The following is a 26,031-nucleotide window of genomic DNA, read 5'->3' as shown; positions in this document are numbered from 1 at the left end:
ACACACACACACACACACACACAGTGTTTGTGTGGATGCGATGATGATGCCCCATTTTACAAAGGCGTGTCTTGCATATTAATCCCTCGTCTCTGCTGAAAATTGTTTTGTGTTTGTTCTGTAGTAAAATTGACCGACATTTGAATTTCAAACTTCATGTTCTTTTCTTATACACTTAGTAACTTTTTTTTTTTTAGCAATTTTCTAAGTTATAAAGATGAATATTTTAAATTTGTCCCTATTGACAGCTGAACTGAACTGAATATGGACTGTAGTTGTGCATATTTACTGATATAAAGTACTGCACTGTAGAATTGTGCATATAAAGGTGCACTGTAGAATTGTGCATATTTACTGATAATGATGGACTGTAGAATTGTGTGTGCATATTACTGATAATGGTGGACTGTGAATTGTGTGCATATTTACTAATAATGGTGGACTGTGATGAATGTATATTTACTATAATGGTGGGACTGTGAAAGTCTGAGTAGACTTTTTATGATAAATGTTCTCAACTTTAATCTTTATCCACTGCAAAATGTATTTTTCTTGAAATTTTGGTTTTCAATGTCAATTCAATGAATGTGGTTTCAAAAGAGAGAGTTTTAATGCTTTAAGTTTTCATTGTGAGACTGTATTGCTTTGTTTAACAGATGACTTAATGTTTGCATAAGTACTACAGTGGCTCTCATCTGTCCTTGATTTTAGTCTGGTCTCTGTCATATTTTTTTTTTTTTTGTTTATTGATATTTTATTTATTACTCAAAGTGCCTGTTGCTCTGTGTTTAAGTTTAAATAATGACCATATGTAAGCTTGTCTGACATCAGTAGATGCAAGTAAGCTTTAATAAGCATACTGTTAAAAAGAATTGCCAACATTGAAAGCCTTTCTGTTGTTGCCATGCAGAGAATACTTGACTAGATAATGATTCCATTAAAAAAGCTCATTACACTTGTTGGAGACTTCCAGTCATCTCTACACAGGCCACCGTAAACTAAACAGAAATGTCAATCATGTGTGTCCCATACCTGTACAGTAATCCTTTAAGCAATGTATCTTGAGCTTGTTTTAGAACCTATGGCTAATGTTTTGCAAGACAATAACATTTTGTCAGACACCTTATTTAATAAAGCTAATCAATTAATTGACTCTATAGCTAAAATCTTGCATACAGTGCCTCTTGGAACATTGGGATTATAAATCCTTCATTCTGAGAAAACTTACAATATTTTGTTACTCTTGTGGATAATCCTCCTGAATGAATCATGTAATTCCCATACAATGGCCATTGTTTTCCAGCCATGTTTCAGTTTTTAAAAACAATGCTAGATTGATGATTTGCACTGTAGTTGGGCATCCGTGAATGTAAAGAAAATCAGTGTAATGTATAAAAGGAGACTGAAGTGTTCTTAAGCAGAACTCCATACCAAACTGTCCAGGGACTTTGTGTTTGTCCGGTGACAATGACAACTGCACAGAATGTGGAGGGGCTTTGGTTTAATTCCCAGACAAGAGCCAGTGTTTTTCCCCCACTATTTTTGTTATTAAAAATATTGCTATGTAGCGGAGTTGTACTGTATTTGGATATGTATATTTAAAAAACACCATACTTGTGGATTCCTAACTAAAAGGAAAAATAACTGCTCTTAATGAAAGCTCAGTATCAAATTCTCTAGGGGCGCCTTGTTATTCCAGAGGCAGAGTCACCTGTACTGTATGTAACAGGTCCTGGGTTTAATTCTCAGATAAGGAGAAGTGTTTTGCTGTCATGTTTCAGTTATTAAAAACAATGTTAGGTTGAGGATTTGAACTATATTTCAGCGTGTGTGTGTGTGTGTGTGTGTGTGTGTGTGTGTGTGTGTGTGTGTGTGTGTGTGTGTGTGTGTGTGTGTGTGTGTGTGATTTCCTAGCTGGAAAAAGGAATAATTACTATTAAGAGTAGTTGAGAATGCATCTGTCCAAAGGCCCAACGACTCCTTGCCAGTCAATAGGTAATGATAATGACATGGGATGGGGAGGGTCAGCGTTTTCTTTTCATGATTTTGTTGTTAAAAATATTGCTAGGCATCTGTTTTGTAGTATACTTTTTGAAGAAATATCTCTGTGGCCAGGAGGTTTTCTACTTGTTTCAGAAAATGAGAGAGATAGAGACAAAAACAGCAGGTCAGATAGAACACATCTGTTATTGTACTTTATGGATCTAGGATTTCAGGATCAAAATTTACAAACAGCAAAACTGCTGGACATTTTCAATAAACTCTAGACATCATGGTCACTGGTGTATTTCTCAGATCATGTTGTAACTGAAAACGTAAAAGGATATTACTAACTGTAAACAGTTTACAAAAATTGGATTGAGAATTGTAATCAGACGACTGCTTTTAAACAGTCTGGATACTGGTGAAAGGCATATTATTTTACTAGTGTTTCATGGTAGGTAGTTGTAAGTTTTATTTCTGTTATGAGTGGCCATTATGAGATTATGAAATTGTATTTTCCTTTATTTTTTTGCATAAAGCTTCCCATATTATTTATAAAAAGTACATAAATGTTTCATACAATTTGAAAGACATGCTGCTGTTTGAGGGTGGTAAAGCAGTGTCACGTAGCTTTGGTGTCTCACAGCATTTGGTTCTCTGGCATTTCAGTTCTCACCTAGGCTACCTTCCATATGGAGTATGTGCCCTACTGGATTTTTGCTAGCACTCCAGTTTCTTCCCTCATCCAAAAGGCATACTATAAGTGGACTGCTTTCCTACCAAACTGCCCATAGGTGTACGAGCTGTGCACTACTGAGGTTGTACGTTCTGTAAATGGGATCTAGAGTTTGGGGATTCCCTATATCCTTGTTAATTAGGTCCATGATGATGCACTCCATAGCCTTACATATCAGACTCGTCAGGCTAATGGGGCAATAATTCCCAGGGTCTGTAGTCGCTTCCCCTTTATGGAGAGGGATGACTGCAGCACTGTACCATTTGGTAGGGACAAAGCCTGAGGTGAGGCTGTGACTGAACAGGGCACACAGATGTGGTGCCAGTTCACTTTTTAGTTCATGTAGAACATATCCAGGGATATTGTCAGGTCCCAGGGAAGCTGTATTCCTGGCCTTGGACAATGCAGCTTTAACCTGTGCTGCAGTAATGCTGGGTGCCTGGCATTCTTCTGGTATTGTGATTGGTACTTTAGGGGGGAAGAGAGGGGTAAAGTTGGCACTGACTCAGCTGGCCAGTACGCTGGCAATATCTGTTGGCTCAGTATAGGAGGTACCATTGTGCAGTAACTCAGAGCAAACCTGGGTATTGCCGTGGAGATTCTTGATATAACTATAGACAGCTTTGCGGTTATTTTTAGTGCCTGCCGCAATTCTGCCTTCATAGCTGGCTTTAGGGGTTTTGATGAGGGATCTCAACTTTTTTTGAGGCTAATAAAGGAGTTTTTCCAGTCTTGGGACTTCACCTTTTTCTGCAACAGTTTCTTCCTTCTGTTGTAGAGTTTATTAATGGCAGGGGACCACCAGATTGCCTTCCTTTTTTTTGGAGGAGAGCGTCTTGGTTCTGTTGGGTATAGCTAGTCCCATGCATTTATGTACGTGTTCATACAGTGCACTGGTGTATGATTCGGCAGTCATGCATCTATTTTCCACTGACATGGGTGCCGTGAAGTTAGCCACCTCTGTTTTTAGGAGCCCAACGTCAGCTTTGGAGAAGTTTTTCATGGTGGATACCTTTGTGGGGGGTATGAGTAAGATGTGGACTTCCCTGGTGATTAGTTTGTGGTCGGATCTAACCAGGGAGGAATTGACTATTGGTGTAGAGCAATGGTTACCTATGTTAGTAATAACCAGGTCAAAGATGTTGCTTCTTCTAGTGGGGTAAGAACGAGCTTGTCCAGGGCATTGGAATGGATGAATTCCAGAAAGCATTAGGCTATTGTATTGGTGCATGAGTAGTTTTCCCAGCTGATGGAGGGGTAGTTGAAGTCACCTAGTATGAGAGTGTTGGGATGGACCCTAATAGTTTCCAGGGTGCTTAGGAACATGGAGTGAGAGTCTTGGGACATGGTTGGGGACCTATAGCAGGCTGCGACCTGAATTGTCGTCTTACTCAATGTTAATTGTACCTGAAGTATCTCGGATGCGTTATGCTGGGCTACTAGTCCGGAGGTGTGCAAATCCTTTATGAATATGGAGACACCACCGCCTTTGGAGCTTCGGTCCATGTTCTGGGGCCAAAAGGTATGGAATGAGTTACAGCCTGGTAGTGCAGGGGTGTTTTCTGCTGCTTTAAACCAGGTCTCCATTACAGCACAAATGTCAGTGTTCTCCATTTTGAGGAGTGCTTTGAGCGAGTACACTTGAGATTTAGACTTCTAGCATTGAGCAGCATGACCTTCAGATTGCATTTATTTATAGCTATTATGGTGGTAATTTTGTCTTTGGAACATTGCCTAAAAAAGGCACTATAGGGGTGACAAAAGTCTTAGCCAGTATCCGGAAACCCATGGGTGACAGATGCAGGCCATCTCTGGCAAAGCAACAAGGTCTGTCAATCATGTCATTCCAAGCAGACAGATACTAGATCCCCTTAGAATGACACCAGAAACTTAGCCAACTGTTGAAGTCAATCATGTTCTGCTTGTACTGGGGTACCATTCTGGGCGATGGTAGGATGCTGCTCAGGGCTAGGGTCATACTTGCCTGGGCCACATAATCTGAGAGCTCCTCCATGTCTCTTTTCATGTAGTCCAGGGAGGTGCGTCTCAGGTCACTGACACCCACATGGACAATGACAGAGTCATACTTGTACTTGTTGTGGAGTGACCTGAGTGCGTGTGTTATGTGTCAGATTCTGGCACCTGACAGACAGCTGACTGTTACCTTCTCCTAATTCAGCCTAGTGAGTGGGACATCAGTGTGCCTCACTATCAAGTCACCTATGATTAGTGAGTATGATAATGTTCATACTAGCCAGAATCAGTTACTGAGCCTGGAAGTTGGAGAAGTTATCCAAAGAGAATGAAACTGGCCACAGGACACAGACAGGGCTATATCCCTCAGCACCATGAAGCAGATGGATATATCTTAGCATAACTTACATCTGAATTTAGAAAAATAAAGTTCTAGTAAATATTTGTTCATTATGTATCTGGTATTTTCATGGGTATTGGGGGGGTTAAGATCAAAGGGACAGTATAAAGAATAACTGGACATTATTTTATTCTACTTTATTTTACATGCATTGATAATTGCTTTTAGTTATCCATATGCAACAGAATAAAAAGTAAGGATAAATCTGACAAACATTTAAACTTATCATTTATTAACAAGAGCTACTTCTACTAACAAAAATAAAAAATTGATATTTAATTCTATTCTAGTATTGAGCTACAACGGAACAATTTCCTTTAATTAATTCCTATATACAGTATTTTTGTAACTACTAGCAGATAAACAGTATGGCCTTGACTACAATGTTTCCTTAAAACTGTTTTTAAAAGATAGACCACTCATTCATTAAATCTGTTTTATTATTCTTATCTGTTCTGCATGACACTTTTTAGCCTCTGTCCCTTGATATACAAGTAAGACTGTTCATATATATCTATTTTGTCTACATATATTTCCCTGCCACCGACTGTTTGAATGACATGCATAGTTATATTTTATCTTATTATTAATTTATGAGCAGAATAATGACATCGCATTTTTCTTTTTTGACATGTTTTGTAGTTTATAGATTTACTTTTTCATTTATTTAAGATTCATCATTTATTACAGTATCTTATATCAACTTCAGACCTTTAATGCCTGGCCCTTTGAATATTTTATTTTCTATCCTCATAGTAAATTACCACTTAGATCCCTTCTATTTTTGTAAGAATAATACAGCTCTATAAATGTATATTATGACTTTAACATAATCTGATTTAGCTGAACTGTATATTTCGAGTAATCTATATACAGAGACATCTCTGCATATTATGTTGCTCTAGTTCTCCACATTTATTATGTGTTTCACTGTGCTATATATGGTTATATTCTGGTTTGAATTATATTTTTTAGGAGTTTGGACATCACTATTTAAGATATCTAGCTATTGACTGTTATAGCCGACCTGGTTATTTCGAGTAATTCATATACAGAATCATCTTGGCACGTTCATTATGCTGCGTTAGTTTTTACTTCTGCTACATATTATTTAACATGGAAGTTCTTGTTACAATTTTATTTCAGAAATATAAATTGCTATATTTTGATTTGAACGTTAAATTCTTAGGGATTTGGATGTCATTTAAGAGTTTAAATTACTAGAGCAGCTATCACATGTTTTTAATACTGTCACTGATTGGTTAAATCTAAACAGGAAGTTCAAACAATTTGAACATACGGAGGAGTCTCAGAATGAATTAATAAAGCTTGGTTTTGTTTTTTAGTTTATCGTAGATTAATTTGGTTTCAGCAAATCTTTAAACTATATACTGACTTCAAGAATGATTATGAATTGCAGCCTCATATATTTAGGTAAGTTATTACGTTTTCATTTATTGCTGAATGTTTTTGCATCGCTAGTTTACTAGATGGATTTAGCAGCTTTTAACAGTTTAAAGCAAAATACATTATACAGAGTTTTACTTCATTAGACAATGCAATTTAACTTAGACATGAGATGTTGTTATTCATGATTTATTGGGTTCATGATGGGTTATATGATGTACGTGGGAAACTGCATTTGATTAGTACACTGTGTTTTAAATACTTTTAATTGAATGATAATTCTTTAATGTCTGATGTAGCGTTGATTGTCAACGCAAAAGCACTTACTACTTTTTTTACAATAAATTGTGGACCCGTGTTTGCTGTCTCTTGGTGTTTTTTTGGATTTTGGCTTTATTTTATACCTTGAGACAGCTTAATTCTCACAGCAGCTGGATTTATTTGAATATTTTTGTAACACACCTAAAAAGCAAAGAACAAGTAGTTGCTTAATAATGAATTATAATAGTATTATGGGGATGCTGAACTCCTGCGTGTGCCGTCCTTTGTATGAGACATTCAACTGAGGCCCCATCTACTTAAGATGATGGTAACTCAGGGGGGTGTAAAAGATCCCACGGCACCTATCAAAATGAGAAGGGAAAGTTCCCCAATGTCCAGACTAAATTTCTCCTAGTAGTTGAAATACTCCCTGAGGTCTCCCCTAAAAATAATTCACTGATCCTAGTGGGACTAACCTGGTCAACAAAGTACATATAAATAGATACATAGATAGATAGATAGATAGATAGATAGATAGACAAATATACAAATAGATAAAGGATAAAAAAATAGTATTAACCTGTACTGTTTTAACATTCACTCACAAATTGTGTTTAACCTTGCTTAGTGTCTTACACAAAATATAACTTGTTTTGCAATTGTGGTGGAGGGCTAACAATAATCCAGGTCCAATAGAAATGTATGTCACACACAGCCTGACTGCTATGGGGAAGAGAACTTATACAATAGATATGTGTCATTCCAAAGCCATAGCTGTGTTATCTGATGACCCCAGCTGAAGATCAGAAAAGGAAAAATGGTCCTTTCTTGAAGTTGAAGACAATAAAATCTCTTTTCTCCAACAAGCAGCTTGCTACAGTTAAAACACCAGCGATGAGGTACTCTGGTACTTCAGCTGTAACGTACTACTGAACATCTGCTGGTCATGCCCCTAACACTTACTGCCTGGGGCAGCCACCCAGCTTCACCACACCCTAGCTGCACCTGAGCACCTCTGTGTTGTTCAGTGCACAACTGAGGATTATGGGAGTCACATTGTTCTTCTGTGTTTTGCCAAGTGCATTTACAGCTCGTTACTTCACCTTTGGGTGTCACTACAGTGGGTAATAATTTGGAAACAATGAAGCATTTGATGATGATAGAGGAGACAAAAGTACATAGGTTTCCAAAAGGCAGTATATTGGAGTGCTGAAACACTAGACTTCACATTTGGAGACCTGTGTCTAAAACCAATTCATTCCCCATCTGCAAAATGCTTGGCCTGAAAAAGGCACCTGACAGTAAAACTTCAGTTTTAAGTGATTATACGTCTAAGAAAATAACTAAATATATTTTTTAATCAAAGAAAATAGGGATTTCTAAAACATGGAAATAATATTTGTAAGGGATCAAAATACATCAGAGATATTGGAGTAGATTCCTTTAAACACCCTCAGATGTTATAACAATACTATAGTGTGTCCATCACAGACATGACTTACAACAAGGGATACCTCAGTGGGATGATTTCATTAGCTAATGTGGGAGGTGCTGATTATACAGGAAAAGCAGACAGTGTAACATCTTACTGTGTAGCTGCCGGTGGTCAGAAAGCCAATTGTTTACCAGTTAGGATGCACAGGAGGTTAATGCAGATGGTGTCTGCCTACAGTGGAATTTACTCATTTTAAAGAAATTCTCTTTATGCAAAGTAAAAATGAGTTGTCTGGTTCTAGAGATAAATATTACAAAACAAAAATGCAAGAGGTGTGCAATTTAAAGAAAATGCAAACTTAGTTTGCAAACATGGACATCCAAAGGGAAAAAATTCAGGCCACTACAAATGACAAAAGAGTTATACAGAGGTGCATTGGCTACTGATGGACATAAAATGCAATGTCTGTGAGGTGATACAGAGAAATCAGCAGCAGACAGCTGAAGGCAATGCATTACTGAACGTTACTGTACTAAGGAAAATAACTTGTGTTGGTGACAATGTTAAATAGTATCTTGAAGACCAAGGCCTGGGTGTTTCTGAGAAAATCTCTTAGAAGATGGAAGGCACTGACTTTCAGGCATTATGTGAAATAAAACCACAGGCCTTCCAGGTGTAGTGCTAATAATCAGAATATTGAGTAGTTCTGTGTAGAGTTGAGATTTAAAATGGACCCAACTCTCACTAAGGCAATTAATGTGAATTGCAATTAACAATTTCCAGCAAACATATTTTACATAGATTTAGTTACTGCATCCTGCAGGGTAATGGAATATCTTAGGTAATGTGCTGCTAATTAAATACTGCCTAATGGATTGCCAAACAAAGTTATATACACTGCTACCTGACACAGCAGGCAAGATACGGCACCTCTGCAACATTTGCAGGCACGACATAAGCATACTTTTCTGTGTGTGTGTGTGTGTGTGTGTGTGTGTGTGTGTGTGTGTGTGTGTGTGTGTGTGTGTGTGTGAATGTTTACCTTCAAGTGCATCATTTAAGACATCAGGCTGTTTTTCATTGAAAGGCCTAAGATTTAGATCTTCAAATGGTGTCAGGAACCACTATGGAAGAAGACTCGAGGCAGAGCTTTCAATCCCACAGCATATTCTGTGGCTTCTGTGGCGACTTGTGTCTGCACTTTTTAATTGTCTTCACTCTGCTTAATGTAGTCGGCAAATGGTGATGCCATTGCTTGTGTCCTTAGATGTTACTTGCACTGTTTCAACTTGTCCAGTCAATGAGATTTATTTAATAATTTTTACAGCCATTCTACAACTAATGATGCCCACGTGAGCAAAGCCCAATGTCAAAGGGGGATCAGAAAAAAAATCTCATTTAAAGCCAAAATTGCCCGTCTTTGTCTAAGTAATTAAATATTAGCAAAGATAAGGAGCAGATATTCAGCATCAGACTCTGTTTTCCTGGGTCAAAAGATCAAGTATCTGTGTCCCTGTACTCCTACCAAACTAAAAGAATAGCTTCCAGAAAATGTTGCTATTGCCAAACTCAACACTCCAGATAAGGATTTCAAACAATGTAGATACTCCTCATGAAGCACTATGGAAGTACTATAAAAGTATTAGGGAAGTACTAGGGAAGTAGTATGGAAATACTAGGGAAGTACTATGGAAGTGGTATGGAAGTAATATGGAAGTACTAGGGAAGTACTATGAAAGTACTAGGGAAGTACTATGGAAGTACTAGGGAAGTAGTGTGGAAGTACCAGGGAGGTACTATGTAAGTACTGTGGAAGTAGCATAGCAGTATTAAGGAAGTAGTATGGAAGTATTAGGGAAGTAGTATGGAAGTACTATGAAAGTAGTATGGAAGTATACCTGCAGAAATGGAGCAGTCAAACTAGCAGGACACTCTTGCAATCAATGGTCAGGTCAAGGGTATTATCTTGCTTCCAAAAATCAGTGATGCAGGAATTAATAATATCAAACAGGAAATTTTAGGGACATGGTCCTTACATGGAAGAGTTTTGTACTCTCCCATGTAAAAAAAAAACATGACTTTGTTTAAATTTATCATACAGATTTTCAGTCACTTTTTTGTAAATTTCAGGTGCATTTGATATGCTTACTTTAATAAAATATGTTAAGATTTAGGCTACTAAAATGATAATAACAGCATGGGCTATAATATGGATGCTCCAGGCAATCCAAGAAATCACACACAGTTTTACTGGCATACAGCATAGAAGACCCATTGACTTGGTCTTTATGCACTAAAAGCAAAGTGATGAATGATAAATGAGGTACCTCCAGGATGATAGTGCATATATGGCGGACACATTCAATGATGGCCTCAGGCGTTCCTGAAACAGTGACGGCTCGCTCTGTTGAATTAGGAAGGAGATCCCCAGCCACTTGTACCTGTGCACCTGTACTCTGTAAGATAAAAAGTCAGTTACAATTCACTTACTAATACTCTATGTCCTGTAAGAAACTTTTAAGTATAGTTATGCATGTTTTAGAAACAAAACATAAATGCCACTTAACGCAACTTGGCTGTTGTACAAATGCATTTATTTGCAAATTAGTGTTGTCATGCTATTTGATCTGTTATTGATGTTCTAGACCTAGATACCAAGGTATTTCACAAGTTATATGTATAATACCTGTATGATACCTGTTCCAAGCTCACTTGAGTGCAACTAATTCTGACAGTGATCACATTCAATCTCTGTTGCTTCTACAAAGAAGTGTCTTGCACTCCACTCCTTGGCTTTGTATGCTACAGTCGATATTTAAGAGCTCATTGGGTCAGAGGTTCATAGGTATGTACTAGGCTACCGACCACTGGGACTGTTTTAAGCCTAGCCATGCATCCCACATCTCTGACAAGTTCTGATACCCTTGACAAGTTTAAGCAGGGGCTTGGGAGATGAAGCACTTACAAGAGGGGCCTGTGAGACAAACCAGTTACAGGATGCCTGTGTCCATTAGAGACATAGGTGCCAAACCAGGGATGAATTTCCTGGTTCCACATCCAATTGTCCAAGTTACACTTGAATTGGATTAGGGAGGAACTCTGCTTCACATGGATGGGGAGCCTGTTCCAGAGATGAGATAGTCTCTGGGATACATATCTGTCTCTCCAGCAGGTCCTACTTATATCACAGGCAGGGTTTGTCTTTAGAATGGGTAATTCTGATGCAGTTTATTTTGTGGATATGCAGGAGGTCCATCAGAGTGGGGTCGGAGAATGCCCTGTATGTCACGATCTCCTCTAAACAGCCTGTAGGATACAGAATACAGGGATAGGGTTTGACGTTCTCTGTACAGGATTTGTTACTTATGCCCTGCATTCTTTTAGTGAAAAACCTCTGTGGACATTCCACTTGTTTCTTCCCCAAGTAACTGTAGATGCTATCCACATTGTTCGCATATTTCTTTTCATCTATTTCATACAGCTTAAGCTCTCAGTCTATAACAATAAAAGACAAACTCTAATCCCAAATTCTTCTTGAAGTCATTCTAAGCACCACTTATTTTTTCATTTCTTTCATTCCTGTCTTTTGTGAAGCGAGATTTCCAAATTCACACATAATGTTCCAGGTGAGGTTTCACCAGAGTCATTAACATCACCTATCTCCTTCTGCTCATTGCTATTTTTTGATATACTCTGTGTGTCAAGATCCACATGCACCCCTCTGTCATTGTTTTATTGCCTTCAGTTCAAGATTAGTCTTAGATTTTTCTTTTCCTAAGAAAATACTGCCCCCCCCCCCCCCCGACTTTACTCTGTCCATTAAGCTCCTACACCAAAAGCACATGGACTTTACACTTCTGGAAATTAAAATACAGCTGTTTTTCATGGATCAGTGATACAACCTCCTGAAATCCTCTCATAGGTCAGTCACTCGTGTCATGCTCTCTATGTTACAGCAGTTCCTCCCATCACCAGTAAATGGGCATAATTGCTCTGTAAAGTGACTCACCATTCTAATCAGCTGACTCAGAAAGCACAGAAATCAGCTCTGTCTCACTTCAGAAGAACATCAAGAAGTGCCCCAGTACTGGGCGACAAGGAATAGGACTTAAAATTCAGCTGCTGATGAATAGTTGGCCTAGTTTTTCAAACAATATGAAAAAGAAGATACACTCTGGCTACAGCAGGACCCAGCACACATTAGACTCTAAGAATATTTTAATGTAGCCTTTTCCAGGTATTATCCTCACAACAGGTGCACCCATGAAGAGAGAACAATGACACTCCCAATCTGGAAGTTCAACAAGACATTCTTATGTAATAGAAAACAGACAAAGGGAATGAGGGTATGCGGGTAGGGCAATAATACCAGCCATAGAGCCTCCTTTATAACCCAATGATGTGCTCAGAAGCAGATATTTACACTATTTTACCCCAAGGAACTCTTGTATGGGGTAATAAACAGACAACATCTCGATAAGCAGGATGCATTCCATACTTAGGAGATTCATGCAGAAGAAGACAGATACCATGAAGAAAAGCCACCCCCTCTCTGAAAAGACACTTGCAAATAGTTTGTTTGATGAACATAAGAAAGAGATGACCAGGTGGCTACAACATTGATAGCCACATGAGTAGCGTGAGGAAAAACCCTGTTAGCGTCCACCCATTCGACAATCCCAGTTTTAGTGATGCATACTCTAGTCAGGGATGGACCAAGGAGTACAGTAGTCCTCACACATGTCTGCAAACTGAGGTACAAAAAAGGCAAGTGGAGTGACTTAATCAGGTTAAACTCTGAGATCACTAAGAGCTAAAAAAGAAAACGTTATTCTGATGTGTAACCTTAGTACCATATAAATCTCACTGCAGGATAGGTATAGAGTTCTGAAACGTTCCTATTAAATCAGCTATTGCAAACTGAAATATATATATTCTCAGGGTAGGAGCATGAGACCTCCCAAAATCAATACAGAAATGTGGGAGGGGAGGCAAACTTCCATGAAAGGACAAATGCCAGTAATTAGTCTATGTAATGAAAGAGAATATCTAGTAAAGACTTCATAGCATCATAGGATCATAGGAAGTTACCAGCATAGTGACCCCGCATGGCCCTTACAAGCCTAGCCAAGTTCTGCCCATGTTTCCATGATCAGCACCTATTGCCTCTGTCCAAGAGAGACACAGGTGGAACCCCTGGGGTGAATTTACTGTTACCCATCCAATCATCCACATTGAGATGAAGAGGGCCAAAGAGGTGCTCTGCTTGACATGAAGTGGGAGTCTGTTCCACAGCTGTGGTAACCTCTGGGAGACAAACTTTTCCCTCCAGCAGGTTCTATTAATGTCACATACCAGGTAAAGGTCTTTAGAGTGAGTAACCCGTGAGCCATTGGACAAGTGGATATGCAGCACTTCCAATAAAGCAGGGTCACAGACTGTCTTATATGCAAGGCAGAGATCACCTCTGAGTAGTCTGCATGAAATGGAGTAAAGTGACAGTGACTTCAGCCGATCCACATAGAACAGATGCTGAATACATTGAATTCCCCTGTGAGGAACATTTGTGGTCTCTCCAACTGCTGCAGGTGCCTGGAAAGGTACATAATAAAAGCGGTGTTGTACTCAATTATTGGCCTGATGAAGGAAGAATACAGGGAGACAATGCCCTTACTTATGGGATGAGCAATATAGAATGCCCTTCTTACCAGTGTGGAGACATGGTGATCAAAGGTAAGTTTGCTGTCAACCTGTGTGCCCAGGTCTCTCACCACTGAGTGCATACTTAGAGTGTTGCTTTTGATGAGGTCATTAGCAGGATCATCGCTCTTACTGAAAGGGATGATAATACATTTGTCCGCATTGAGTTTAAGGCTGTGACTTTGACACCGATCATTTGTTTGTGTAACACCCTCTTGTAGGATGTTGACATCATTTGGGGATTCTATAACCACTCCCAGTTTACAGTCAGCAAACTTTGCCAGCCACAGACCTTTAGTTTTTACTTGCACTTCACAGGAATAGATTCCGAACAGTAGTGGTCCCAGGATTGATCCCTGTGGAACACCACTGGTCACGGGTCTGCTGTTAGAGGTGGTTTCCCCAGTTTTGACTGTATATGTTCTATCGGTGAGCCAGTTAGCAACCCACTAACAATATAAGGGTTGATACCCAGCTGGGTGAGTTTGTCAATAAAGCCTAAGTGGGTGGCAAAAGCCAGGGTACCGTTTGGCTGGGCTTATATAGGCCCTAGGGCCAATAGCCTAGTACCTACCTATGAACCTATAAAAGCCTTGGCTAAGTCCAGGTAGACTGTTCAAGTTGACAGTTTTCACCTCGTCCGGGGCTCTGGTGACGGTCTTGAAGAAGTCCACCAGATTTAACAGGCATGATCTCCCTTTGACAAATCCAAATTGAGTTGGGTCAAGTGTTTGGAGATTACCTATATCTTTGTCGATAAGGTCCATGATGATTCGCTCCATGGTCTTGCAGATAAGGCTAGTCAAGCTAATAGGTCTATAGTTCCTGAGGTCAGTGAAAGCATATTAGGAAACTATCCTGAAAGACTTGTAATGGACCGTGTAACTGAAACAACTCATGCTGGGGACTGACTTTGTAATTCTTGACTTCTCTGTGATAGAAATGTACTCAAATAGTACTTCTAGTCCTCTCAACGCCTATGGTCAAGAATTCTGGACAAAGCCAAAAATAACAGATCATTTAAGAAATTCCACAATTTTATGAGTGACAGGGCAAAAATATGAGGAAAATTCAGGGGCATTCTGCAAATCCAGGGGCAAATAAGAGGTATGAGTACCCACTCCCACTTCCTTCTGCAATGATGTACTTAATATGCCAAGATGAAAGAGTACCCTTGAGACCAGGCAAGAGCTCTGGGAAAAGTGACTATGCTGATGATTGTGCTCCCTGGTGGGCCTTAGAAGAAATGCAGAGAATTACGCAGGACTTTATACTGTGATAAATGTGTTTTTATTATAGAAGTTATAACACTGATGATGTGGTTACTACTTACTTACAAGCTTGCCAGTGATGAACAGATTAATTATTACATAAAGTGGATTACAGTACTATATTCAGGAATAAATAAAAATAGTAATTTTAATAACAGAAGAAATATTTATTTTATTAGAGAATGCAATGTTTTCCTTTAATTATAACCACTGTGGTTAAACATCACTGGAAACTGTTAAGGAAATGTTTTCTTTTTCTCAAAATAATAGAGTATATTTCTATGCTTTACTTAAGAGTGGAAAAATATTAGTGATATGGTGGTACACAGTGCATAGGTAAGTACTACGCTAGCTGCCCTTGTGAGTCATTTTAAGTCTAGCCAATTTCCCTCAAAGGTGAGAACCAAACCCTGTACCTTATGTCTGTGAGACAAACACCTTAAACATTATACTAACACCCCAAATAGTTGTTTTAAATTTCTGTCTGCAGCAGTAATAACCATAGATCTCAACTTATCTGGAGACAAATCCAGAAAAAATAACAGACAATCAGAGACACCTTTAAAATATTAGTACTATTTACTTGAGGCATTTAGAGAACAATAGAATATGAATTAATATATACATATTCTGAAGTAAAACAAGTGTTTAACTCCAATTATTGTCATTATTTATTACATGTAATTCATCACCTTTTCTCCAAAACTCACTGGTTTTAGGAGAGATTAAGAGGGACTGAACCCCCCCTCCCAGAAGTGCAATGTTTGTAAATCTGTAGTTAATAAAGTTGATTGTATTAGTTGTACTGGTTTTAAGTACACAGATTACTGCTACTGTAATGCTTCTGCAGTTATATCTGTGATTATATACCTCAGTAATAAAGCAGAATGCAGGAATATCTAAATGACTGTAAGAATAATACATAATGGTTAAAGCTTTTACCTTACAGACACAAGGTGCAGGCTTTGATTCTCACATGGGGTAATTAGCTAGGCTTAAGACAGCTCACAAGGGCATTTAGCCTAGTACTAATCTATGAACCTATACAATAATGCTGTAGCTGAACATGTGCTCAAGGAACATAATGGTGATATAAATGTACTAAAAGTGTCTGTTTTAGAGCATATAGTGTTAAATGATAAGGAATATATAGACAATATTGTTAAAAAAGCAACAGTGACTCAAATTCTTTATCTCCATGTGGAGTAAATAGTTAATTCAGCTGAAAAGCACTCAGGAGATAAGTTTTTTTAATTACATGATTGATTGTTTAATTGTTTCAGTAATTATTGTTTAATGGTGCAGTTTAACACCCCTTACAGTGGTACGACTTTAACACGTTTTAAGTCCTTTGAAGGCAACCTGAGCTAAAGCACTTAATGACAGTTAACAATGTGTGAAGTTTTAAGGAATGTTGCAGGAGGAATTAAGTGTTTTTGTAAATATCACGTACACACAGACAGTTTTGTGGAAGTTTGTGATCACTAAAAGCCAAGACTGGCCATGCGGTCATCTTATGTGTACTTAAAAAAGCTAGTAATTTAGTGTGTCTCAATGATCTTTACAATACTACTTTATTGCAGCATTGCATAACCCTGTTATCTATAAGCATGCAGTTAATAAACACAATATTGCAGCATTGTATGACCATGTTATCTATGACCGCGCAGTTTAATTGAATAAACTCAATACTGCAGCACTGTATAATCCTGTTATCTATGATCATTCAGTTTAATTGAAGAAACATAATATTGCACGTTTTATGACCCTGTTGTCTATGAGCATGCGGTTTAATGGAATAAACCAAATATTGCACATTGTATAACCCTGTTATCTATTAGCATGCAGTTTAATGGAATAAACCAAATATTGCACATTGTACAACCCTGTTATCTATTAGCGTGCAGTTTAATGGAATAAACCAAATATTGCATATTGTATAACCCTGTTGTCTATGCGCATGCGGTTTAATGGAATAAACCAAATATTGCACATTTTATAACCCTGTTGTCTATGAGCATGCAGTTTAATGGAATAAACCAAATCTTGCACATTGTATAACCCTGTTGTCTATGAGCATGCGGTTTAATGGAATAAACCAAATATTGTACATTGTATAACCCTGTTATCTATGAGCATGCAGTTTAACGAATAAACCAAATATTGCACATTGTATAACCCTGTTATCTATTAGCATGCGGTTTACCTGAATAAACATAATATTGCACGCTTTATAACCCTGTTGTCTATGAGCACGGCGTTTAATGGAATAAACCAAATATTGCACATTGTATAGCCCTGTTATCTATTAGCATGCGGTTTAATGGAATAAACCAAATATTGTACATTGTATAACCCTGTTATCTATTAGCATGCGGTTTAATGGAATAAACCAAATATTGCACATTGTATAACCCTGTTATCTATTAGCATGCGGTTTAATGGAATAAATGTAATATTGCACGTTTTATGACCCTGTTGTCTATGAGCATGCGGTTTAATGGAATAAACCAAATATTGCACATTGTATAACCCTGTTATCTATTAGCAAGCAGTTTAATGGAATAAACCAAATATTGCACATTGTACAACCCTGTTATCTATTAGCATGCAGTTTAATGGAATAAACCAAATATTGCATATTGTATAACCCTGTTATCTAGTAGCATGCGGTTTAATGGAATAAACCAAATATTGCACATTGTATAACCCTATTATCTATTAGCATGCGGTTTAATAGAATAAACATAATATTGCACGTTTTATAACCCTGTTATCTATTAGCATGCAGTTTAACTGAATAAACATAATACTATTACCATCATCCTTCCTGGTACAACTTCTGCTTCTGTCAGATATAATCATATTAATAAAGTGGGTCCCTATGAAGAGTGTAACTAGGGTGGTTGCAGTGGTACAGAGGTTAGCGTTGTCACCTCACAGAAAGAGGTTCTCTGGTTCGATTCTCAGCTGGGGTGCCTTCTGTGTGGAGTCTGCATGTCTTACCTGCAGTCAAGTGGGTTTCTCCAGGTGCTCTGGTTTCCTCCCACATTCCAAAGACATGCAGCAGGTGTAAGAGTGAGTGCATGAATGAACAACTCCGGGAGGGCTAGCCACCTGGCAGTGTAAAACTGTGGCTGATTGTTACTGCTGAAGTGACACCCCGACCCCATGTGCAAAAATGGAAAAAGGGGTTGAGGACGGATGGATGAATGATGAATGCAACTAGGGTATACAACATGGGCCACAGTGCACATTATTTGAAAATATTTTTTATGCATAAGAATTTTTAATTGGCATATTTATTATGATTTATGATTGTATATTTTGTTATTTTATTTTTTCAGCTTGCTTGGTTGGCTGTACTTTGTGGGTTTTGGAGTTCTGAGGCTAAAGTTTTGTTAAATGTTTTTTTTCCCAGACTGCCTTACTATTTATTTATTTATTTATTTTTGCTGAACAGTCTACAGTAGTGGAGGCAGGAAACTACATACAATTCCAAAAATCTTGGCCACACTCCAATCTACCTCACTATTCACTTTTTTCAGTGTTTCTGATTTCCCTTATTCACTGCCTGCACCACTTTCCAACTGCAGTCTCTTCCAACTCATAGATAAGGAAATCCCTGTCTACTCAGTTAAATGTATTTTAACATGGAAAAACACAAACACATACAGCTTCCCTCTAGTGTCTGCCACTAACAAAGGGAATATGATCTATTTGCATCATCTTTGGCAGGCTTATAACTCAGCTTGCTGTAAAACAGTACATCTATGTATATGTATTTATAAGGTATAATTGGTGCAAAGCTGATAGATCTCCTGGCTGTACGCAGAGCTGGAATCTATTCCAAACTGATAAGTACACTTTTTGCAACTTAATTCACACTGTGCTGTATTTATACATTTGCTTATTATTTATACAGTTGCTGTATTTCTGTCCTTTGTTGTGTCCACTTTGTTTTTTTTTCCTCAGGGTAGCTCAGAAGCTAGTTTCAGGTAGGGGGTCGTTGAGCCAGCCCACATCCTAGCTGTTAGTCATTGCCTGAGGTGTACTTTCTCTGTTGTAATTCCAGTACAGACTGCATTTCTGTGAATTGGTGCAAAGCTGATAGATCTCCTGGCTGTGAGCAGAGTTGGAATCTATTCCAAACTGATAACTACACTTTTTGCAAATTAATTTGCACTGTGCTGTATTTATACATTTGCTTATTATTTATACAGTTGCTGTACTGTTTCTGTCCTTTGTTATATCCACTGTGTTTTTTTCTCAGGGTAGCTCAGAAGCTACTTTGCGACTTTGCAGTTGTCCGCCCCTACTGTAAACTTCGTTTGGAACACTCCCCCCAGTCTGGTGTTATTAGCTCATTTTACCTATTACAGAGAGAACATTTGGGAAGGCCAACCCACTTAGTTTGTTAAGCTTGAATTATCTTCTGCTCCTCCTTTCTCCCATTCCACTTAACTAAAAAAAAAAAAATTTGCTCGAATCTCCCTGTGTTCTTACTGAGTGTGCTTCTCAGCTGATAAGTACATTTTGGCACTTTTTAACTGTTGAGAGTTGAATAAAACAATAATTGAATTCAGTTCAGAATACATTTTGAATAAACTGCATTTATTTAAACTGTAATTGCTTTACTACAGCTACACACTGAAGTGTGCTAGCTTGCACTGCACTTGAATTGCTTTTCTGTAAAAAAAAAAAACTCTAAGCCTGTCTCCTACCTTTCCTGTAACTAGTGTAGTCCAGATACATATTTGCTGCATCCAGGACTGTATGTAAGCTTCTGAGCCCCCAAGCCTTTCTGTGTTGGAGGGAAGCCTTCTGGTTTATCAGTGGGAGTGGTAAACACTAGGTAACCTATCTACCACATAAGGAGTGGTTCTGGCCCAGAAATTGTAGTTATTGGCCATTTTGGCAGTTTTTCCATCTCTCTCTCAACTTCCTGATTTAAAAGCCCATATTTCCACTTGTTTCCCCTCCTTCCTGTAACTAGTCTAGTCCAGATACAGATTTGCTGTATCCAGGACTGTTTGTAAGCTCTTGAGCCCCCCAAGCCTTTCTGTGTTGGAGGGAAGCCTTCTAGCTTATCAGTGGGAGTGGTAAACACAAGGTAACCTATCTATCACATAAGGAGTGGTTCTGGCCCAGAAATTGTATTTATTGGCCGTTTGGGCAGTTTTTCCATTTCTCTCAACTTTCTGATTTAAAAGCCCACATTTGCACTTGTTTCCCCCTTTCCTGTAACTAGTCTAGTCCAGATACAAGTTTGCTATACCCAGGACTGTTTGTAAGCTCCTGATCCCCCCAAGCCTTTCTGTGTTGGAGGGAAGCCTGCTAGCTTATCAGTGGGAGTGGTAAGCACTAGGTAACATATTTACTACACAAGGAGTGGTTTCTGGCCCAGAAATTGTAGTTATTTGCCGTCTGGGCAATTTTTCCATCTCTCGCAACTTTCTGATTTAAAAGCCTGCATTTGCACTTGTTTCTTTCCTGTAGCTAGTCTAGTCCAGATACAGATTCTTAGTTTTAACATCTGAATTTGCTTATTCGTGCTCAGCACTTGTTCAGAACTTGTTGTAAGCACTAAATAAGCTACAAATTACTACATCACTCAACCTTCCTCATTACCTAGAGGAAAACAGTTTTTGTACTTACTTTCCTTACTTGCTTAGAGAAAAACAGCTCTTGTACTCACTTTCCTCACTTGTCTAGAGGAAAATAGTTTTTTATTCAGGCATGTCCAAGGGTCAACTCCCAGTGTACTCTTCTGTCTATCTGATGAATCTGGGCATCTTGGGGCAGTGTAGCAATTGCCTCATGTACACAGACAACCCTCTTCTCCTACCATCCCACACTACAAACTGTGAGAGATGCACTTATCTAGCCAAACTGGAGGTAAAGCTCTCTCCAACCAAGACAGAACTTGACAGTCAAGAGGAGAAGGTAAACATCTGCACCACACACACACTCATCTTGTAGACCCACTAAATCTACACCACCAAAATCCACACACAGAAATACAAAAACATTCGCGGAGGCTCTCAATAATAATCTGCTCAAGCAACAGAGATCTCTAAAGCAGAAACACAAGCAACCTCCACCCACCAACACAACCCAAATGACACAATGTCTCAGTGTGCCACTCAACCACAACCCATAAGGCAAAGCAATGTCCCCACACACTAGTCACAGGTGACTCTATAGTCAGGCACAATGATGTCCCACTCACCAGGCTAAACAAGGAGAAGGTTACTGTCAGCTGCCTGTCGGGTGCCAGGATCCGCCACATAACACACGCACTCAGGTCACTCCACAAGTACAAATATGACTCTGTCATTGTCCATGTTGGTGTGAATGATCTGGGACGTACCTCCCTGGACTACATGAAAAGAGATATGGAAGAGCTCTCTAATCTTGTAGCCCAGGCAGGTATGACTCTAGCCCTGAGTAGCATTCTGCCATCACCCAGAATGATACCGCAATAGAAGGATAAAATGATTGACTTAAACAATTGGCTAAGCTTCTGGTGTCATTCTAATGGGATCCAGTATCTGTCTGCCTGGGACTACATTGTCGACAGACCATGATGCTTTGCCAGAGATGGCCTACACTTATCGCCCCTGGGATTCCGGATACTGGCTAAGGCTCTTGCCACCCCTATAGTGCCATTTTTAAACAAGGTTCAAATAACAAATTCACCACCATAACAGGAACAGGCAAGCAAAAACTGAGGGTAATGCTACTCAATGCTAGAAGTCTAAATCTCAAAATGCACTCACTTGAGGCACTCCTTAAAATGGAGAACATCAATATCTGTGCAGTGACTGAGACCTGGTTCACGGCTCCAGAGAGCACCCCTGCACTACCAGGCTATAACTCATACCACACTTTTCAGCCATGTAACCTGGACCGGAACACCAAAGGCGGAGGTGTGTCCATATTAATTAAGGATATCCACACCTCTAGGCTAGTTGCTCAGCATAATGCATCTGAGGTTATCCAAGTGCAGCTAACTCTGGGCAAAACTGCAATCCAAATTGTAGCTTGCTACAGATCCCCCACCATGCCCCAGGATTCCTACTCCTCTTTTCTTGATATACTGGAAAATATTAGGGTTCAACTAAACACCCTAATAATGGGCAATCTCAACTATCCCACCATTAACTGGGAAAACTACTCATGTACCAACAACTTCGCTCAACGCTTTCTGGAATTCATAAATTCCAGTGCCCTGGATCAACTTATCCACACCCCCACCAGGGGCAACAATATCCTAGACCTAGTAATTACCAACGTGAGTGACTGGTGTTCCACACCTGAAGTCAACTCCTCATTGGTCCAATCCGACCATAAGCTAATCACCCTAAATATCCACATCCCGCCCCCTACCCCCCATTATGGAAACAACAGTAAAAAATTTCTCCAAAGCCAACTTCATGCTTCTTAATACAGAAGTGGTGAACTTCATGACACCCATGCAGATGGACAATACAGTTACAACTGCTGAATCCTACACAAATGCACTCTATAAGCACTTACAAGAGTGCATGGACCGTGCTATCCCAAACAGAACCAAGATACTATCCTCCAAAAAAAGGAAGCCAATCTGGTGGTCCCCTGCCATAAACAAACTGTACAACAGAAGGAAGAAACTGTTGCAAAAGAGAGTAAAATCCCATGAATGGAGGAGCTCCCTGATCAGTCTCAGTAAGAAGCTGAGATCCCTTATAAGATCCTCCAAAGCTAGCTACGAAAACAAAATCACCACTGATTCTAAGGACAACCACAAAGGATTCTATAGCTATGTCAAGAATCTCAATGGCAACACCCAGATCTGCTCTGATTTACAGCACAACAGCACGAAAATTACAGAACCAACTGATATTGCCAACATCCTGGCAGATAGGTTAAGTGCTAACTTTACCCCCCTCTCATCCCCTAAAGGGCCCATATCTATACAGGAAGAATGCAGATTCCCTGTCATCACAACTATACAGGTAAAAGCTGCACTCTCTAAAGCCAAAAACACAGCATCCATGGTACTGGACAACATCCCAAGCTGCGTTTTACACAAACTTCAGAACAACCTGGCTCCCCACCTAAGCACCATGTTCAATCATAGCCTCACATCAGGCTTTGTGCCCACTGAATGGCACACAGCAACAGTTATCCCACTCCACAAAGGGGGAGCCACCACTGATCCCGGGAACTATCGCCCTATTAGCCTGACGAGCCTAGTCTGCAAGGCCATGGAACATATCATCATGGAACTCATAAACAAAGACATTGGTAACCTCCAAACTCTGGACCCCACCCAGTTCAGGTTTGTGAAAGGCAGCTCATACCTCTTGAACCTGATCAACTTCTTTGAGGCAGTCACCAAAGCCTTAGACAAGGGTAAGGTGGTTCACACAGCCTATCTTGATCTCGCCAAGGCTTTCAACACCATCCCTCATTCTGGAATTATAGCTAAACTCACTAAACTAGGTATAAATCCATACATCACAAGATGGGTTGCCAACTGGCTCACTGACAGAATCCACACTGTAAAAGTTGCAGACTCCAAATCTGACTTCAAACCAGTGACAAGTGGAGTACCACACGGTTCAGTCCTGGAACCTCTCCTGTTTGTTACCAACGTCTTTGAAGTTCAGGCTAACACAGAAGGCCTCTGGCTAATGAAGTTTGCAGATGATTGCAAACTAGGAGCTACAGTTGAATCCCCAAATGATGTGGACATCCTACAGAAGGGCCTCACTGAGACAGATGCCTGGTGTCAGAGCCATGGCCTCAAGCTCAATGCCAAAAAGTACATTGTTATCTCCTTTGGTAAAAACTCTGTACCCATGAACTACCACATAGCCAGCAGTCTACTTAACACCGAATGAGTGATAAGAGACCTTGGGACCCAGGTGGACAGTAGTCTCTCCTTTGATAATCACATCACCACAGTAGTCAGGAAGTCCTACGTGGCACACCTCATCACAAAAGAGTTCTCATCCAGGAAAAAAGAGGTCATTGCTCCCCTCTACTGGACAGTCATTAGACCCATTATAGAGTACAACGCCTCTTTCAGAATGTACATCTGGAGCAGCTGGAAAGGCCACAGAAGTACCTCACAAAGAGGATTACTGGTCTCAAACAGATGCCCTACATTGACCGTCTCAAAAAACTCCAGCTTTACTCTGTAGCATATCGCCTACTCCGAGGTGATCTCTGCCTAACATAACACCTAAAGAAATCCCAATCCCTCAGAGCTACATGCTCTAGGGACCTAAATCTTGTCACCACAACAAACAGGGTATGCTGGAGGGATAGATTCCTGTCCCTGAGACTTCCCATACTCTGGAACAAGCTACCGATCTATGTCAAGCAAAGTTCCTCATTAGCACTCTTCAAGAAAAATCTAGATGAGTGGATGTGAAATAGGAACTACACCCCGGGGATCACATCTGTGGCTCTGCTCGACAGTGGCACAGGAAAATAACTTTCTTGGGTGGCGTAAGCCAGGGAACCTTGTTGGCTAGGCTTACTTAGGCCCTTGGGCTGATAACCTAATACCTACCTATGAACCTATGAGCCTATGAACAAATAGATACTCTTCTACCTCATCTGCATTTGGTAACATTGTTTGGTAACAGTGTTTGGTAACATTGTTTGGTAATATTGTTTGGTAACAGAGTTTGGGAACATTGTTTGGTAACATTGTTTGTTAACATTGTTTGGTAACACTGTTTGCTAACATTGTTTGGTACCACTGTTTGATAACATTGTTTGCTAACACTGTTTGATAACATTGTTTGCTAACACTGTTTGGTAACATTGTTTGCTAACACTGTTTGGTAACATTGTTTGCTAACGCTGTTTGGTAACATTGTTTGCTAACACTGGTAATATTCTTTAGTAACATTGTTTGGTAACATTGCAGTGAATAAATCACAAAAGAACCACCATGGACATCCAAAAACTCTTGAAATCCTTTATTTTAAGGAACCATCGATAAAAAGGAAATATTTGTAGCAAAATCCTTGTAAAAAAAAATATATATATATATATAAAACACAAAAAGGTGCACCATTCAGGATGGATAAGCACTTTCGGGACTTCCCTTCCTCAGATCCTGTTGCAATTGAAAAAAATGTTCAGTTTAAGGAAGACTTAACCAATCAAGAAGTTCACACAAACTGACACCTCCAGTGTAACCCAGAGGTAAAACATCCTATCAGGACATGATGGTAAAGTTACACCCTCCCTAAAATCCAGTCAGTGGAAAAACTTCAAGTGTAAGTTAAAACAACACTTTATTAGGTGTGCATTTGCTTTCAAAATAAATACTGCCCTGCTAGAGCAGATACCAGTCCTCTTTCTTCAGATGCTCAGAAAAGTTCTGGAAAGAGCTGTTACTTGTAAATATTTTTGATATGGAATATATTGCTGTTACTGTACTTTCATTCTGCAACTAGAACACAATTGTAAAATACAGTGGATTTTAGTTTTGATGTATAATTTCCTGATAGTTTACCATTGTAAATGTATCTCTTTTTGCAAAATTGTTACTTGTATCTGGAGCTTTTCTCCTCGGGTCTCCAATGAAAATGGGCCCCTGGCTCAGCTGGACCAACCCAGTTAACAAATGACAATAAATAAACAAACAAACAAACAAATAAATAAATAAGAGCACGTCAAGTGCATCTTAAGCTCAATCCATATAAATGCAAGTTCATGCTACAAGAGGTTACAACGAACAACCAGAACACTGTTCCCAAAAAAAAAAAAAAAACCCACTAAATACACCCCCCACTTAAATATACCAACTTCAAGATCGCACTACAGTGGAGGAAATGGCACAACCCGGACGGCC

General features: G+C 39.3%; 1 protein-coding gene across 3 annotated transcripts in view; it reads right to left on the bottom strand.

The window, feature by feature from the left end:
- Positions 1-26,031, bottom strand: part of PCBP4 (poly(rC) binding protein 4) — a 1,043,920-nt gene that overhangs the window by 244,215 nt on the left and 773,674 nt on the right. For all 3 annotated transcript variants that reach the window (XM_044077471.1, XM_044077469.1, XM_044077470.1), the window contains one exon: positions 10,524-10,652. In XM_044077471.1, coding sequence (XP_043933406.1) covers positions 10,524-10,652 — 129 coding nt within the window. The remainder of the gene's footprint in view (positions 1-10,523; positions 10,653-26,031) is intronic.

This window comes from Protopterus annectens, chromosome 7.part0 (genome assembly GCF_019279795.1).
Source record: "Protopterus annectens isolate FY-2018-M chromosome 7.part0, PAN1.0, whole genome shotgun sequence".
Classification (NCBI taxonomy): Eukaryota; Metazoa; Chordata; order Ceratodontiformes; family Protopteridae; genus Protopterus; species Protopterus annectens.
This window is presented reverse-complemented; position numbering and strand designations above follow the sequence as displayed.